This window comes from Didymella exigua, assembly GCF_010094145.1.
Source record: "Didymella exigua CBS 183.55 unplaced genomic scaffold M421scaffold_16, whole genome shotgun sequence".
Taxonomy (NCBI): Eukaryota; Fungi; Ascomycota; class Dothideomycetes; order Pleosporales; family Didymellaceae; genus Didymella; species Didymella exigua.
In genome coordinates, this window is record NW_022984790.1 from 567,454 (window position 1) to 583,063 (window position 15,610).

General features: G+C 51.8%; 7 protein-coding genes across 7 annotated transcripts; 6 read left to right on the forward strand and 1 right to left on the reverse strand.

The window, feature by feature from the left end:
• The first annotated feature begins 1,172 nt into the window (after window positions 1-1,172).
• M421DRAFT_421576 (uncharacterized protein) lies at window positions 1,173-2,781 on the forward strand. Its single transcript, XM_033592877.1, has one exon. The coding sequence runs from the start codon at window positions 1,387-1,389 to the stop codon at window positions 2,488-2,490; it is 1,104 nt and encodes a 367-aa protein (XP_033447984.1). The 5' UTR covers window positions 1,173-1,386; the 3' UTR covers window positions 2,491-2,781.
• Window positions 2,782-4,053: 1,272 nt separating this feature from the next.
• Window positions 4,054-5,257, reverse strand: M421DRAFT_174183 (uncharacterized protein). Its single transcript, XM_033587812.1, has 4 exons — window positions 5,241-5,257; window positions 4,947-5,105; window positions 4,830-4,896; window positions 4,054-4,703 (listed from the first exon to the last, which is right to left on the reverse strand). Exons 2-4 carry the CDS (start codon window positions 5,032-5,034, stop codon window positions 4,346-4,348), a joined length of 513 nt encoding a protein of 170 aa, XP_033447985.1. The 5' UTR covers window positions 5,035-5,105; window positions 5,241-5,257; the 3' UTR covers window positions 4,054-4,345.
• Window positions 5,258-6,495: 1,238 nt separating this feature from the next.
• M421DRAFT_64910 (MFS general substrate transporter) lies at window positions 6,496-8,019 on the forward strand (the record flags this gene model as incomplete). The annotated part of the gene is made up of 4 exons (XM_033596204.1): window positions 6,496-6,610; window positions 6,658-6,933; window positions 6,981-7,350; window positions 7,398-8,019. The coding sequence occupies 4 exons, from the start codon at window positions 6,496-6,498 to the stop codon at window positions 8,017-8,019; spliced, it is 1,383 nt and encodes a 460-aa protein (XP_033447986.1).
• Window positions 8,020-9,723: 1,704 nt separating this feature from the next.
• M421DRAFT_421578 (uncharacterized protein) lies at window positions 9,724-10,406 on the forward strand. The gene has a single exon (XM_033592878.1). It carries the CDS (start codon window positions 10,003-10,005, stop codon window positions 10,240-10,242), a length of 240 nt encoding a protein of 79 aa, XP_033447987.1. The 5' UTR covers window positions 9,724-10,002; the 3' UTR covers window positions 10,243-10,406.
• On the forward strand, window positions 10,110-11,424 carry M421DRAFT_174226 (uncharacterized protein). The gene is made up of 3 exons (XM_033587813.1): window positions 10,110-10,956; window positions 11,004-11,191; window positions 11,257-11,424. The coding sequence occupies exons 1-3, from the start codon at window positions 10,310-10,312 to the stop codon at window positions 11,331-11,333; spliced, it is 912 nt and encodes a 303-aa protein (XP_033447988.1). The 5' UTR covers window positions 10,110-10,309; the 3' UTR covers window positions 11,334-11,424.
• Window positions 11,425-12,489: 1,065 nt separating this feature from the next.
• M421DRAFT_174252 (quercetin 2,3-dioxygenase) lies at window positions 12,490-14,056 on the forward strand. Its single transcript, XM_033587814.1, has 3 exons — window positions 12,490-12,690; window positions 12,757-12,924; window positions 12,974-14,056. Exons 1-3 carry the CDS (start codon window positions 12,652-12,654, stop codon window positions 13,820-13,822), a joined length of 1,056 nt encoding a protein of 351 aa, XP_033447989.1. The 5' UTR covers window positions 12,490-12,651; the 3' UTR covers window positions 13,823-14,056.
• A 464-nt stretch (window positions 14,057-14,520) lies between these two features.
• On the forward strand, window positions 14,521-14,992 carry M421DRAFT_174268 (uncharacterized protein). The gene has a single exon (XM_033587815.1). The coding sequence runs from the start codon at window positions 14,567-14,569 to the stop codon at window positions 14,936-14,938; it is 372 nt and encodes a 123-aa protein (XP_033447990.1). The 5' UTR covers window positions 14,521-14,566; the 3' UTR covers window positions 14,939-14,992.
• The last annotated feature ends 618 nt before the right edge of the window (window positions 14,993-15,610 follow it).

Below are 15,610 nucleotides of genomic sequence, written 5' to 3' on the forward strand. Positions count from 1 at the left end.
GCACATCGTGTAGGTAGATGTACAAAGTTGAAGAAGGCGTTGTGTCCGGTGCTTGCTGTGTTTGGCGTTGTTTGCCAAGTCTGGTACTGTGTCTGGCAGCCGACCACACTTCAAAGCCTCCACCTTCTCAACGAGACCCACCTCGACGCCTTTGCACCGTTAGCCACAATTTGTACGACATCACAGACCGGAATTTGGCCTGCCCGGATACAGAAATCCCCAGACTTTGCTCGATTGGGCGCCTGCGCGCCCGTGAAACTCACCATGTGGCACTAAACCAAACTCCCCTCCCAACTCGGCATCACGAAACTCAAACCCACACATGATCGTGATGAATTGTGCATCACGGTTCACAAACACAGGCATGAGTTAGTCATGTCGCATGCATTGTGTCCGTTAAGCCATATTATGGACTGCTTGCTCGTGAGCATTCTATTGTACGGCTCAGGCAAACGCAGCGTGTAAGACAGCGCCATCACATGCCAGATCTGTTATTGCTGACAAACAGCCTTTGGATATTTACTTCAGAGACAAAGACCTCAAAGTTCAGATGTGAGCGCCTAAGCGCAGAGGCGAGTGCCTTTCGACAGCTTCCAAACCTTCACCGGTCCAGAAAGCGTCACAGCAGGCATGTTACTGTGCATGCCGACACAGCCTCGTTCAGTTTCACCAGCCTCAGGGATCGATTGAGCTGCCTGCCAAGCTTTGCACTCCGAGACAGCCTGAAGCTTAGGCATTGTCGAAGTTGGAGCTAGGCGGAGACCAGCGCAGCAGATCTGCAGCCGGCACGTGTTTACACCTCGGGTCTTGTTGCTGATGCTTGGTTCCGAACAACAACGAATCTACAATGAATCATCCGATACCCTGCACTTCAGTGTCTCACGTTACCTCGCGACCGACGCTCATAGGTTCCTCATTCAGTACTAGGCTTGGTCGGCCTGGAGCATCCAGATGCGAAATGATTCCAGTACCCTGAAACAGAGGAACATAGGTTTCCGCCGATCTATTGTTCCCTCATCCATGTTTCGTACGTCCTTGGTGAGGTCAACCTTCAGGCAGAGCCTGCGTTCTCGTGCCTCAATGTCTGCTGCGAAATCTTACACCAACTTCTTCTGACGTCTTGGCCAAAACCTCACAGCGCTTCACCATGTCCGGACCATCCGTGGCCGATGCAATTCAAGGCAAAGTCGGAGGCAAGTCTACAACGGCTCGCCTCCCACACTCACATATAAATGAGGGTAGGTACGCGACTGAAAGAAGAGCATCCAGCACTCAGGTTCCCAACCCAACTTCTACAGTAATCACTACTCCTCTTCCATTCTATTAATAACTTTCCTACTTATTTACTTAATCATCTGACCGGTTCAGACCATTTCCATATTCAAAATGTACTTCACCAAGTCCTCCGTTGTTGCCTTCAGCCTTTTGGCTTCCTCTTCTCTCGTGGCTGGCCACGGTGCTATCATTGCGGCTACCGGTGATGCCGGAGGTGCTGGTTCTGCCATCGGCGTAGTCCCCACCACTCCTCGTGACGGCACAAACCGCAACCCTTTCCAGCAGGACTCTACTCGCTTCAAGGGTGCTGCCGCAGCCACCTGCGGTGAGACCCTCGGTGGAGGTGCCAACGATGTTCAGGCCGGCACCGCCCAGGTCATGCAGCTCAATGGCGCCACTCTTCCTCAGATCTCCGCCGGTGGTGCTCTCATGATGACGGTCCACCAGGTCAACTCCGACGGCGCTGGTCCTTACAAGTGCATGATCGACGCCACTGGTACGGGTGCCAACTGGGTCCCCATGACCGTCACCCAGAACCTTCCCGGTAACGCCCAAGGCCGCAACAAGGACACTCAGCTGCAAGATCAGCCCCTCAACGTCCAGGTCGCGGCTACCCAGACCTGCACTGGTACCGTCGCCGGACAGAGCAACGTCTGCATGGTCCGCTGCCAGAACCCTGCTCGTGCCGGTCCCTTTGGTGGATGCGTGCCCGTCCAGATGGCTGGAGCTGCCGGTGCTGCCGGTGCTGCTACAGGTGCCACAGGAGCCACTGGAGCCGCAGGTGCTGCCGGTGCTGCCGGTGCTGCCGGTGCTGCCGGTGCTGCTACAGGTGCCACAGGAGCCACTGGAGCCGCAGGTGCTGCCGGTGCTACTACAGGAGCCACAGGCGCTACAGGAGCCACAGGCGCTACAGGTGCTACTGGATCCACAGGTGCTGCCGGCGCTACTACAGGTGCCACAGGAGCCACAGGTGCTACAGGTGCTACTGGAGCCACAGGTGCTACTGGAGCCACAGGTGCTACTGGAGCCACAGGTGCTGCTCCTGCTCGCGGCGCCGCCGCTGGAAATGCTGGAACTGCTGGAACTGCTGGCGCCGCAGGCGCTGCTACTGGAGCCAACACCATCTCCTCCCCCGCTCAGCGCCGCAAGAACTCTCCCGCTCTCACCAACGACGACCAAGAAGAGGAGGTCGACCTCCTCCAGGGCGAGTTCTAAGCTCTCGGCTCCTCGAGCTATAATAACGAGAACGATACGGCAGAAAAGGCAACAATGGACGATGCAGAGCGCCTAATGACTGGTGTACATACCAAGCAATGTTTTTAATATAGTTGGAATTGAGTGGTAGAGTGCGGTATAGTCCTGATGGTCTGCGACCAGGGGCGAGATCATGTATGAGTTAGTGGTAGATGGTAGCGGGAGTGGTTACGCATAGTCTGGCTTGGGAACCGGTCTGTTACGCTCCTTTGGTACTGGTTAGGCAGTAATTTATGAATTGGTGTCTTCAAACCTTCCTTCCACCTCATTCACTAGGTCGACAATATCGCTTTCCGATCACTGTGCCTTCGCGGACCCAATATATTTACTGGCAAGCCTAAGAACAAGGTGTGGTCGAGCGGCCTTAGCACATGCGAGCCATATTTTGAGTATTCTACCATCTAATACCGCAGTACCATCTCGAAATCTTAGTGTGTTTTGCGAGCATGTATAATGTCCAGATGATCACCAGATACCTCTTACCTCAGAGGCCTTCGCATAAATTCAACAGAAGCCATACATGGTGTGCATCTTCGATCTAGACTTTCTACACCTACAGAAGGAATTTGAATCTTCACTGTTCCTGCCTTGCGGTTGGTCGCGAATAGGGCGTACTGTTGCTGTCGAACACTTATCGTGAGCATGATAGTAGACGCCGCCGAGTCTTTGCTACACTGAGGAGATCGGTTGTTTGGTGCAAGCTAGAACACTAATCATGGTCTCGAAACTGTATTGCTTCGCCCGGTCTAGAACATCCTCTATCATGATCTAGTCTAAACATAATTAGCAATAAGTATGCAATGACAGGAAAGGACTATAGAAAGATTACCACTGATTAGGACGCCTTTTTGTCTCTTTCTCTTCGTTCCAAACGTCGCTAACTTCTCACAAGGATACTAAGGTAACAATACGTGAAGTGAACTACTCTGAATCGCGACGAGTACTTCCACGGGGCCAAAACGACCCTTTCATGTGGTATTAAACGACCAGGTTATTATTCACATGGAGTGCATTTGCTATGTTAGAGATGATACAGAGAATAACCTAGTGGAGAAGTATATGTATGACAGTGTAGTCTTTGAGAAGGTGGACATTGGACGTCGTGGAGCGCCTCAAGGAGAAGAAGTAGGTGCCATTCCACGACAAGTAGGGGCTGTAATTGTTTATCCGAAGTTTGAGAGATTGATGTTTTTGTTCAAGCGTACTTTACGCTTCTTTTCTGGCACCTCGAATGCCGAGTGATAGTGACCATGATGTTTTGACCATTGCGCCAGCTCGTATCGCAGGGTTTGGTGCTTTCCTGTAGAACCACGGGTGTACAGTACTTGAGTCGGCATAAAGGACCGGACAAGCGATGAACTCGGCGCCTCCCCCACCTTCTCTTACGCGGTTCAATAAGCACGCATTTCGGTGCTGTGCAGGTACACTTACCGGAGAGTTGTGATCCGCTGGAAGGAATGTCCACAATTACACTCCTTGCGTGATGATGGCTTTGAGCTGTGTGGAATCAGTCACGAGCCCGCCGTTGTATTTACGTTTGTCATTTAAGCTGTTTTTACTAGTTATGTGGGCGTGCTAGCTGTTTATGTAACCAGTGTACAGGGCAACGTAAAACTGTGCGCGTCGTACGCACATCTCACGCCCCGCTTTATCCTACCTTGGTAGCTCGTTTACCCTTTGTTTTGCCAACCGTTGACATCAGGTTTAGGCTGTTCGTTTAAGAAGGGCAAGACCTTGAGCAGCGTAGGGTTGTGCTCTATACGGACGAGCACATGAGAATCTGCATAAAATCTCTTCATTGCCTCAATGCTCTGTGCTACCGCTTCTCGATCCACGTATGCTGACTGAGCGAAGCCGGAAACCCCGGAAACCCCGAAGAAAGATGAAATTCTGGCCGTCTCTGCGTCTGTTCCAGCAGAGTACACTTCAGCGAAGAGCCGAAATGCGCATGAGCTGGAAATTGGTGATCGAGGTATTCAATTGGCACTGGTTGTGGCAGCTCAACTGCGGTGCTTGGTCGAAAGCTCCCTCCGAAGTGACAGAACGCAAATAATTTAGGTGTTATACGCGCCAATCCGGATAAGTGTACGATTGCGTGCCAAGTGTACCGAGGAGATGGAATGACCGTTCGTCGAAGTGGTCGTGAGGTATAAAGTCGCCAATATTTAAGTCGTCCGCGAACCCAAGACCACACCACAGCATCAACTGATCAAAGATAACCCAGCATCTTTGAAGTTCTCGTAGACGTCCTTCTGCACATTCAAACTTGTGATACTGACGTCCAGGCGTCGCTTCGTTATTCGTTGCAGTCGAACAGCGACCTTTTCCCGAGTTTGCCGGGTGAAGAACGTTCAAGCAGAAATGTCACTGATGTCAAGTTCAGAATCTCGAATCCGGCTAGAGTTGCTTGAACGAACCCTCTCGAAGCAAACCAAGACAATTGCAGATGTGCGATGGTGAGAAGTCGAGCGTTGCGACGGAGTCGGACATGGAAATGTTATCCATAGTCTCGAGCAGTGTGCCGTCAGCACGCACCTTCGCATGATGTAGATGGAACTAGTGATACCACGCATGGGCTTTAAATTAGCTTTGGTCCACCGTTAGTTATTCCGGCTCTTCTAGTCTTTCGTCGGAGAGTTTAGAACCACGCCCAACGGAGGGAAGTTTCGATAAGAACTTTGTAATGTGCCGGTAGTTCCTAAGCTACATACCAAAGGCTGCCATTTGACCATACTAATGCGATATGGGATGTAAGGCACTGCTACGGCCAATCAAAACATGCTCATCGCCTTGGGCCAACTATAACCTTCCACGTCTCAATTCTTCGCAACGGTGGCGCTCTGCTCGCTTCTTGTAGCTAAAGAGCGGGCTCTACACGATATGGACGTCCATGCGGTTTGGGACGAGAAAGCTAGACCCGTATCGTCTGGAGTGATCCGGTGATCTTTCGGTTGGAAACATATTTCCGTGCGCACAGCCTCAAGCATCTGTCCTCGTTAGTGCACCACTCGGCGCTTTACACACGTGCAAAGACCGAGACGGTGGCATTAGAACAAACGCTGCCGGTCGCAGAACATCGGCAAAGATTCCAATGGCGTCATGTCGGTCGATCTTTCAATCTGACGACTACATAAGAAGATGCCTTTGTTCTCGGGCTCCTGCTGCACCCGCAATGCGCACTGCGCGAGACGTACTGTTACGTAACAGCAGGCTGCGCGAGACGTACTGTCATATAACAGCAGGCTGCGCGATGCGGATGCGATAATCGTTACGAAAAAGGCGTGTACAGCTTCCGTGGATCTATCGAGTTTCCGTTGGTTTGGACTGCGCTTGCCTGGTGCGTGAGACTAGCGGGACATTTTGAAAGCTTTGACAGCAGCTCCTTTCGTACCGTGAATGGGCTGCGTTAGTACGTCCAGACGCATGCCGCGAGTCCTCGGACTGGCCAGCTCGGGCAAGCTCGGCAGCATCAATAGCACTGCGCTGAGATTGTCCTCGAATTGGTCACCAGGACGCAGGCCTCGGTCGCAGGTAGCAAGCTTGCCTACCATACATACTTATCTGCATGATGCCCTTCTCAGCTTCGCGGATTTAGTGAAGTTCGAGCCTCATTCGACGGTATATCCCTGCACGGTCCGGCGTCCAGGTCTTGACCAGGCGTTTGCCTCTGCCAGAGCGGGAAGCCTTTGAGAGCAGCGCTGAACATAAATGGGTCCTCCAGTCACCTCACCAGGGTTCACTCCGATTTCACGAAGACTGAAAAGCTGCTGTTGCCACCCGCTGCCGTCCATTGGAAGGGCCATCCCGCACTGTAGACCTTGCGCCCGCCTTTGACTGCTCGTATCGGACCTCCACGAACTGCGTGTCGCCATTCAATGACATAGGTGCCATTGCAGCTCCGCCAACATAACCATGGACGAGAAGGCCACGGCTAGGGTTGCTGCGTGCGACAGTAACAGTGCTCGAATGGGTGTCGTCGGTGTTGACGCGTCAAAGCAGACTTATATGCTCAAGATGGATTTGCGTTTGATCCCTATTTTAGGGTTCACATACACAATTCTCTTCCTGGACAGAACCAACAGTGAGCCAGGTGTTCTTTACTTGCGGCTGTTGGTTGACGTTTAACAGTTGCGAATGCCAGAATCGAGGGACTGGAGAAAGGTCTCAATATGCCAGCAAATGGCTACAACACGGCCCTGTGGATCTTCTTCATACCCTTCATCCTGATTGAGATGCCCAGTAACTTGGTCATGGGTTTGCCTCGTGTGCGACCTAATATTTTCCTCGGCATCAACATGTTGCTCCTTGGGGTCGTCGCTACGTGTCAAGGATTGACTCGTTCGTACGGTGGGCTGCTTGCATTGCGCTTTCTGATGGGAATATTCGAAGCCACCTTGCCAGCTGGTCAGTTACTTTCACCATCTCATACCAGGACTCACTGACAGATACAGGGGCTGCTTTCTTGATCAATGAGTACTATACCCGCGCGCAGGTGTCTATCCGATTCGCATGCTTCTTCTGTTTTGGTACACTGGGTCCTTGCATCAGCGGTCTACTGGCCTACGGTCTTCGCAACATGCATGGGATCTCTGGGCTTGAGGGTTTCAGATGGATCTTCATAATCGAAGGTCTCATCACTATCTTGATTTCATTCTTCGTGGTCGCCTTTGTGCCAGACTTCCCAGAGAGGACCAAGATCCTGAGCCCTGCTGAACGAGATCACCTCCTTCAGGTGCTCCAACGGGATAAGGGGCGCCAGAAGCTAGATCTGAAGAAGGTGAATTGGCTAAGGACCATAACCGACTACAAGATCTGGTTCCCGTAAGCCTTGTATAATTCTGCTTTGCAATCCATACTGACTGTCCCAGGACCTTGATCTTCTTCTGCTGCGATATGACGGCCGCATCCATTGCTTCCTTCGCCCCCACAATCCTGACTGAACTCGGTTGGACGGCTGCTCAAGCGCAAGCGATGACAGTACCCATCTGGCTCAACGGGATGGTCTTCCAAGTTATTGGTGCCTTTTTGGCAAGCCGAACAGGGTGGCGCTTCCCATTCATTTTCTTCGGTGTGCTGTGTGTCACCGCTGGTTGGGCCATCCAGAATATCTATTCAAGACATGGTGATGTGTCGGCTGCTGTACGGTACTTCAGCCTGTTCTGCATGAGCGCCGGAACATTCCTTCAAATGACAATGTCGACAGCCTGGATGTCGAACAATCTACGCGGACGCGCCAGCTTTGCTGTCGGCACGGCCATTGTCCTTGGATTCGGCAATTGTGCGAATTTTGTCGCGACGAACGTCTTCATCAAAGCTGAGGCGCCCCACTACCCCACGGCCTTCACAACAGGGCTCACCATCACAGTCGCAGGCGGTGGCTTCTGCCTGGTCTATGCAGCACTGCTGTGGCGACACAATCAACGGCTGTCGAGGAAAAGAGCAGTAGAAGGAGGCGAGGACGACCAGGAAGACTATATGTACCAGATCTAGTAAAGTGCGGAATCATCGAATTGGCAACATGAAAACCGAAAGGGACACGGGTACAGCTGGCCTTTTGTACGGAAAACGCACCTAAGTGTTCTATGCTAGAGCTGGGCGCCTTGTTGAGACAGTCGTAGATCCAAATCCTGAGACCCTGCACTGCTGCGCCAACAGGCTGATCCATTACTAGCGCGACATCATCGGTGTACAAACACTCGGCTTTTATCGCTGATTCGCATGTGGTCTACGAGTACGCTCGAAAGGGCAGCTTTTCGCAGGGCAGGAACGTAACTCAAGAGCCAAGCCGCCCGATGAGTTCAAGACGACGCCATCCTTCGTGCGATCTGAACGTTATCCTTCATCAGCCACCTCGTTCGCCACCCTCGAGAGAATTGCGCGAGACTCGCTCTGTTGATAAACTCGCACAAAATCACTCGCTTCTTTCCTCTTACAATGGCCCGCCGGCCCGTATTCAAACCAAAATCAACACTTCCACGCCAGCGCTCGACCCAACCCTCTACAAACTACTGCTATCAGCACTGACATTTCGACGTTGGGATGGTACGCTGCTAGGTCTTACCAAATGTGCAGCGTTCCCAAGCAAGCCATGGTGGCGCTTCCTGTTCACAAAGATCAAACCATCTAGTCCTGGGTGAGTCTGACTTTGGCCTTCAAGGACAAGACCTTGTTCGGCGCCAACGACATCCACAACACTTATGTCTCCGGTAAAAAGATTCTGGGAGAAAATTGTCCTTTCGGACATCGCGAAGAGCATGGGTACATCGGTTGCCGATTGGAAGAGTGCTTGTACGCAGTGCTTCAATGAGGATGACGCATTCGACCTGTACAATTGGCGTTAAATCGAGTGGTGTTCAAACCTGGACTAGGTATCCGCCGAATTGATCTGCAGATAGGCGCGGCAGTATCGTACCGGTACTTGGTCGATTTTTACTAGAGACATCTTCTGCCCACATGGTCATGGCTCATAATGGGATCTCAATGGTCATTTCAAACGTCCACTTTCGTGCTTGAGTCTATCGCAGATCTCGATCGTGGAGTAAGAGCCCTGGATAGCCTCGAGTGACGTAATAACATTACATAGTCAGCACGTCGCGTTCACGCCACTTGAACCAGCCTCCCTCCGAGCGTGTCTACACCAACAGCACACTAAGACCTGCCAACATGTCGCAAAGCGGCAAAAGTTTTCCTTCCCAAATTGGTGCCCAAGTGGCTGCAGCTGTGACGACTTAGCGCATAGCAGTATCCCCAAACCCTGGCTTCCTATTACTTTTCATGCGCGCGCTGTCCGAACAAAGCAGCACTGGGGCGAGCATCCACAAGATGTAGCACCTGGTCCATCTGAATGACAAAAGCCTATGTGCCCTTCTGTAACTGCGTGAGCAGTGTCGGTCGGAGACTGTGATCAACGAGTGTATTGCTATCTGTTGTCGTGTTGTGATGTTCAAGCTCTCAGCTCTCAGGTAAGTGCACTTGCCCACCGGGCAGTGCCTGCTACAATAGGATATCATGTGATTTGAGCCACGTGGTTACACCTTCCCTATCAGAGACGCACAGTGTACCATATTTGGATCTGAGCTGAGCTCTGCGCATCTGCGCCACGTCGTCCGCCTCGGCATAGCCTTGCTCAGCCTTGTTCAACGTACATGTGCTGTTCTAGCTCCAACAGACCTGATGACGGACAACTTCAAGAGGGCTCCTGCCTCTTCCAAGATGAAGCCCGGGGCGGAGATTGCTCCCCAATGTCTCAACGGACGCGCCTACTGGAACGATTGTCAGCATTGGCAACTCAAAATAGAGGATGCCTGAGATTGGGGGCGGCCCCTTTCAGTGTTCATCATTCGTTCGACATGTTACACCAACCTCGTGGGTGGACCTGACTGTTACATACACCTTGGCGGGCTGACTATAGCGACGACGCGTCCCAATCGCCAGCAATTTTTCACGCGTAGTTTCCCCTTATTTACGCTCGCTATGTCACAAACGCTGTTCCTTTGGTTACTTGCTACGGGTCATCTACTCTGCCCTCTATTAGCCTCAGCATGTGCACGACTGGTAACATCACTACCGTTCAAGGATATTCCTCTGAGCAACAAGGCTCAGGCGCGTGGTGTTCCATTTGGCATAGGCTCATCAAATCCGCAGCAAATGTTTCTCCTACTTCGACCGGAAGAGTCCACAGTCCAGTGCCGTTATCGAAGCTTACAGTGGTAGTAGTGCACTGAACGATATATATTTGTACGGCGGAAATGGGGCGTGTCCATTGACAAGAGAAGAATGCATGGCATATAGAGGCGGCCTCTACGGTCAAGATCGATCTAGCTCCGCGGTAAAAAGTGACCTAATCAAACACGCTCCCGACGATATACTTGCGAACTGGACAACCAATACCATCAAGCTTAGTGATCAGCTGTCGCTGCAAGAGTACGAATTTGGCATCTGCGAGGGTACTCACAACCAATGGATTGCCCAGGGAGAGATCGGACTGGGAATCGATTCAAGATTCCTAACTGGTCTTCAGCGAGCGGGAAAGACCTCATCCAAGTCATATTCGTTCTTCTGGGGATCCGAATCTACCGTTCGACCGCGTGACGGATCAATGACGGTTGGAGGCTTTGACACCAGTCTCTTCGAGAACTCCTCGAGCACTACGAGAGCGTTCACAAGAGATGTAGTCAATTGTCGCGAGGCTATGATAGTTGAAATTAGTCAGCTAACACTACGAAGTGAGAGCGGCGTAGTATCCGAACTTCTTACCGGTTCGGATAAGATACGCGCTTGCGTCGTGCCGCATGTGCGCCACGTCCCTCGTCTACCGAATGCAGTGGGAGATGGTATCATCTCAAACATGGGTGGAAGATTCCTCAATGCCAGTGGCACAAGCAATAAGTATTACTATCGTAGCACGTTGATCGAACCAAGCAGCGCGTATGTTGACCCTCATCCATCTCTCGCCTCCATGCTGATACACGCAGCACATTCAAGGGCAGCTTGTCAGTCACCATATATGATGAGCTGACAGTCTTGTTCACTCCTGAAGAATTGCTATTCGCAGAATCATATGTTGACGAGAGAGGCCTTGTTCACCGCAACAATACATGTACCAGCATTCCCCTTGACATTCTGCTGACGGGTATTACCCAAAGAATGTCACAAATCGGAGGTTTGTTCTTCTCTTCAGCATACCTCATGGTCAACCATGATGACAATGAATTCACGATTTCTCAGGTGCAGGCAAACTCGACAGCGCCAAGCCTCGTTGGCATCGATTAGTGCGAATAGGTGCCGCGCCCCGGTCGGAGTAGCGACATCGCCATCGTCCGAGAGCATGCAGTGGATAGCAGTCGGGATAGCGGGGATGGTGGTCGGCATCGTAGCTGCTGTTGCATTGCTGGCTGGAGCTGCGTTCGTGTTCTGGCAGCGAAGACGTAAGACGGCTCCCTACGAAGGCATGGACGTGATCGCAAGTCCAGATTAACTGTACATCATGGGAAAACATGGATGCATTGCGAGTGTGGCCGAGTTGCACGCAGACACACAAATAGCAAAAGCAGACTCTGATGGACTGAATCGTGTAGCCGAGCTGGACAGTCATCAGCGACCCGTCGAATTCCCTGCGCCGCCACGGAGACAGCCAGGACGCGTGGTTTTGATGGGGCTTGTATATTGAATGTACAATGGGATGATGTCAAAGCCCTGTGACACGCCCGAGAGACGCGATTCGCCAGATTTCGTACACGTCGTACATCCTGTAATTAATAGCAGTTGGAAGGGTGGGTTCCGAATCGGCCCGCTGGCATTGCAAGGGGGAAGGCGCATCGGGTACTCCTTGCAACTGTCAACAACAGAAACTGCGAAAACGAGAAGAACAGTCAACAACAGGCATCGCGAGCCTTGTGGTCTCGTTGCTAATGATGCATTGTTTAGCCGCTTTCGTTGTTTCCTGCACCAATGACGTTGGTTCTCGCAATGTTTCGCCCACGGCTCCACTGCGGGCGCCAACACTGCCACCTCACATATCACCTTGCGTGTCGTGGCGCACCTACACTACTTAGGTATACCAGCTACCACGGTACATGGGAAGCGCGAGAATTCGCCGATAAGGAACCCTTGCGGTGGGTCAAGGCCGACGTGCCGACTGCTTGCGTGACATCAATCTGGAAGATTGTAAGACGATGTACACAATCTGTGGCAACACAAACGTTTCGGCAATCAGAAAAAGAAGACCGTGCATTCCTCTTACGGCGCCTCCCGAAATATGGCACCAATAGACGCCTTCCGCACATCGTGTCGATTTAGCACGTCGATATTTGAGCCGCACTAGCAGTCTAGCACAGGAGACACACCGGGCTGAGACTGAAGAGACCGGTCTAGGAAGTCGTGCCGTCAAGAATACAGGGCCAGCTCTGTCAGGGATCTACCGGGTGTGAGTTACGGCATAGATTGAATGAATCGCCAATATCTGTGATTCCGCAGATCACGACGAGGATGTACGACGAAGAGTTTCTTGTCGGCGTTATATACATTACTGAAGGGTTCTTCTAACGAAGACCAACATTATTGGTAGCATCACCACACTCTTTTGTACCATCGCTCGCAGATTTGCATTCAGTGCCCTCAGTTATGCTGCTCTTCGCTTTCACATCCCTTGTGGGCTTAGCTGCAAGTCTTCCTTCAAGTTCCCACGCCCATACAGCACAAGCAGCCGGAGATCTCATTGTCAACAAGGTACCCGACTATGTCCGCCCATACATCGTGCGCGCGTACGCACTGGACGGGTATCGTGTTGGATCTCAAGTCTACCGCTTCCCGGTGACCGGTCCTTCCTCGGACTACGCCTTCACACTGATCAGCACTGCTGCTCCTGCTAGCACGAGTCTTGGTGTGCTCCCTCATGTATGTCTCTCTACATGTACGTTATCGGTTCAAATACTCACATCCTAAGACCCATGCTATCCATTACGAGAACTTCTACTGCCTCAAGGGCCGGTACGCTCTCTGGGCCAGTAGAGACAACGTCACATCAGGACGCATCCTGACACCCGGTGACTATGGTGCTGTTCCCCATGACACAACTCACACCTTCCAGCTCCTCGATCCATTCGTCGAGCTCGTTGGCGTTATCCAGCCCGGTGGCTTTGAAGACCTCTTCTACTTCCTCGCAAGCGCCAACTACACATCCTCCACCGACTCCCCTTTCCCGCAAGGCAACTTCTCCGACCCCGGCGGCGACTCCGAACTGATCACCAAACTCGAGAGCTATGATGTATACGCCAAGCTGACTTTCAGCCCGCCAATGGACTTCGGCGCGAATGGTGCCACAGAGGAGGATGCGATTTGGCACAACGGTGCCAACGAGCTCGGTAAGGATGCCCAGACGCCGTTCTTTGTTGCGAAAGGATACGGACCCAAGTATCTCGCTGGTGACAAGGAATCTTCGTACGCCATTGTCGAGCCTTTCATCACAAGTCAGCAGTCTGATGGCAACTTCACCGAGGGCACGATTACTTTGTCGAAACCTGTTGCCGGATCTAAGCCTGCGACATACTCCCTGCCCGGTCACACGGCGCTCGAGGTAGTTGACGGGCTTGTCAGCGTGAAGGTTGGTGGCTTTGAGGGAAGCACAACACTGTCAGTCGGTGACGTTGTCTTTGTGCCTGCGAACACAACTTTCAGCTTCTGGGGCGAGTCTGTGTACTCAAAGGTTCTGTATGTCGGTGCTGGAGAGGACACGGTCGATGCTAGGATCAGGAAGGATGCCCAGGTGTGGAATTCGGCTACATGGCCGCAGTAAGCCCTCAGTCAGCTAGGAGGTTTTCGTATTGATTGCTGTAATTATATAGCATCCTGTGACTGCTTAGGTACTGCAGGTCCAGTGCGGGATTGGCGTCAGCCGCGGCGTACGAAGGAGTAGGATCGTGTCATTTGTGTGCGGATATCTCATACTTGAAAGCTGCGAGCAGTTAAGCCCATCCTTCTTCGTGCAATACTTGGCGTTTACTTCTGCAATCTTGGCCTTGGCGATGCAGCGTGCCATGATGATCTTGTCGTGAAGGAGTGATCGAACACGCCCGTCCTCGATTAGCTCTCCACAGAAGCTCAGGCATCGCAATGTGTCGAATTCATGTCAACTACAGTGGGAGAGCGGCTCGAGAAGACGCATTGCCACGCGTACCAGGAGAGAATAGCCTCCTCGCTCACAACGTGTGTCGTCTATGTCGCAACCTCCTACGATGAAGGGACGAATCATGTCAGGCAGGTGGTCTTCATTGGGCATAGGGTGCAGACACGCTGTGAGTATAAGATGGTAGGCGTCTGCAATACAACACTGCATCGCCACCGCTGCATTCGTTGCTTCTCATTCCTTGTATTGCTAACTACACACGTTCAGAGTCCGGTCACTCATGGTTCAATATTCACATAAGTAGAGAGAGCTCAATATCAGGTCACATGCATCGCGATGTTCTCGTAATATTGCAAGTTACAACTATGCACAGGGATACGTGATTACCTGATCCGATTACTGCTCTCGAGATGCATGAGGTTTGCTCGAGTGTCGCTTACATTTCGCTCTAGCATCGCCTCTTCGTACCTCCACACCATGAAGAACGCTCGCAGGCCCAGCATTAGCACCGAAAAGCCCCAGAAAGGGCTTGACCACCTCCAGGACTCTACGAAGGACATCTCTGCAAAAGAAGCCGAGAGCAAGCTACGTGGATACCAGCAGCTGATGCTTGATCGCCTCCACAATCAGCTCGCGGCTCTTCGTGATTCTCTCCAGAAGCCACTAGCTGACTTCCTCGGCAATAGAGCTAAGTTGGCGGCATCACTTCGTGCCTTGCCCGGAACTCGGAAAAAGCAAAGGAAATATGACCCAATATTGATGAAAAATGGTTACAAACATGACTGATATCATTGCTCTAAACTCGTCGGGCGATCTGCCGTTGACAGAGCTGGAGGATAGACTCATTTCAGACTGGAAGAAGGTCAAGATCAACAATTGTATGGCTATCTGCTGTCGTGTCGTGTGATGTAGTGTTACGTAAGCTCTCAGGTAAGTGCACTTGCCCACCGGGCAGTGCCTGCTGCAATAGGATATCATGTGATCTGAGCCACGTGGTTACAAGAAAGGAGTCATAAGCACTCTCCATGCGGAATTCAGCGAGCTGGTAAACGCACGAAACCGAATCCGTGAGCCTCTGGGGGAAGAGTACTTACGGTTCAAGTCGAGGTTGGGGCTGGTGCAGAAAGATGGTCACAGTGTTTAGATTGACAACAGCATTGTCTGGGCATCGTGTCAGCTGCAGAGCAAAATATATGCTTATTGCCTCTTGCACAGACCATGAAAAATCGACATTGAAAGTTTGTATGAAGTACTAACTCTGTTGAGTGGGAATCTGACCCGTCTCATAACGTGGTATGTGGCCACCCTGGAAGCTGCGAATGAGTGAGTTCTTTGAACGTGCCTCTTCGCTCTAAAAACAACAGTATGCCACCAGTTACTTCCCGACCTGCATCATGGTAAAACGTCGTCGAAGTTGCAGACTTCTAGCCAATCGTCTCAATTTCCATTCGCCATGTG

Coding starts and splice junctions, on each gene's coding strand:
- M421DRAFT_174252 (XM_033587814.1), top strand. CDS start 12,652: ATGCTGCTCTTCGCTTTCACATCCCTTGTGGGCTTAGCT. Junction 12,691..12,756: donor CATCCCTTGTGGGCTTAGCT/GCAAGTCTTCCT, acceptor ATTGTCAACAAG/GTACCCGACTATGTCCGCCC. Junction 12,925..12,973: donor GTCTTGGTGTGCTCCCTCAT/GTATGTCTCTCT, acceptor TCACATCCTAAG/ACCCATGCTATCCATTACGA.
- M421DRAFT_174183 (XM_033587812.1), bottom strand. CDS start 5,034: ATGGATAACATTTCCATGTCCGACTCCGTCGCAACGCTCGACTTCTCA. Junction 4,897..4,946: donor TCTTGGTTTGCTTCGAGAGG/GTTCGTTCAAGC, acceptor ACTTGACATCAG/TGACATTTCTGCTTGAACGT. Junction 4,704..4,829: donor TCGCTGTTCGACTGCAACGA/ATAACGAAGCGA, acceptor TTGGGTTCGCGG/ACGACTTAAATATTGGCGAC.
- M421DRAFT_174268 (XM_033587815.1), top strand. CDS start 14,567: ATGAGGTTTGCTCGAGTGTCGCTTACATTTCGCTCTAGCATCGCCTCT.
- M421DRAFT_421578 (XM_033592878.1), top strand. CDS start 10,003: ATGTCACAAACGCTGTTCCTTTGGTTACTTGCTACGGGTCATCTACTC.
- M421DRAFT_421576 (XM_033592877.1), top strand. CDS start 1,387: ATGTACTTCACCAAGTCCTCCGTTGTTGCCTTCAGCCTTTTGGCTTCC.
- M421DRAFT_174226 (XM_033587813.1), top strand. CDS start 10,310: ATGGCATATAGAGGCGGCCTCTACGGTCAAGATCGATCTAGCTCCGCG. Junction 10,957..11,003: donor TTGATCGAACCAAGCAGCGC/GTATGTTGACCC, acceptor TGATACACGCAG/CACATTCAAGGGCAGCTTGT. Junction 11,192..11,256: donor AAGAATGTCACAAATCGGAG/GTTTGTTCTTCT, acceptor ACGATTTCTCAG/GTGCAGGCAAACTCGACAGC.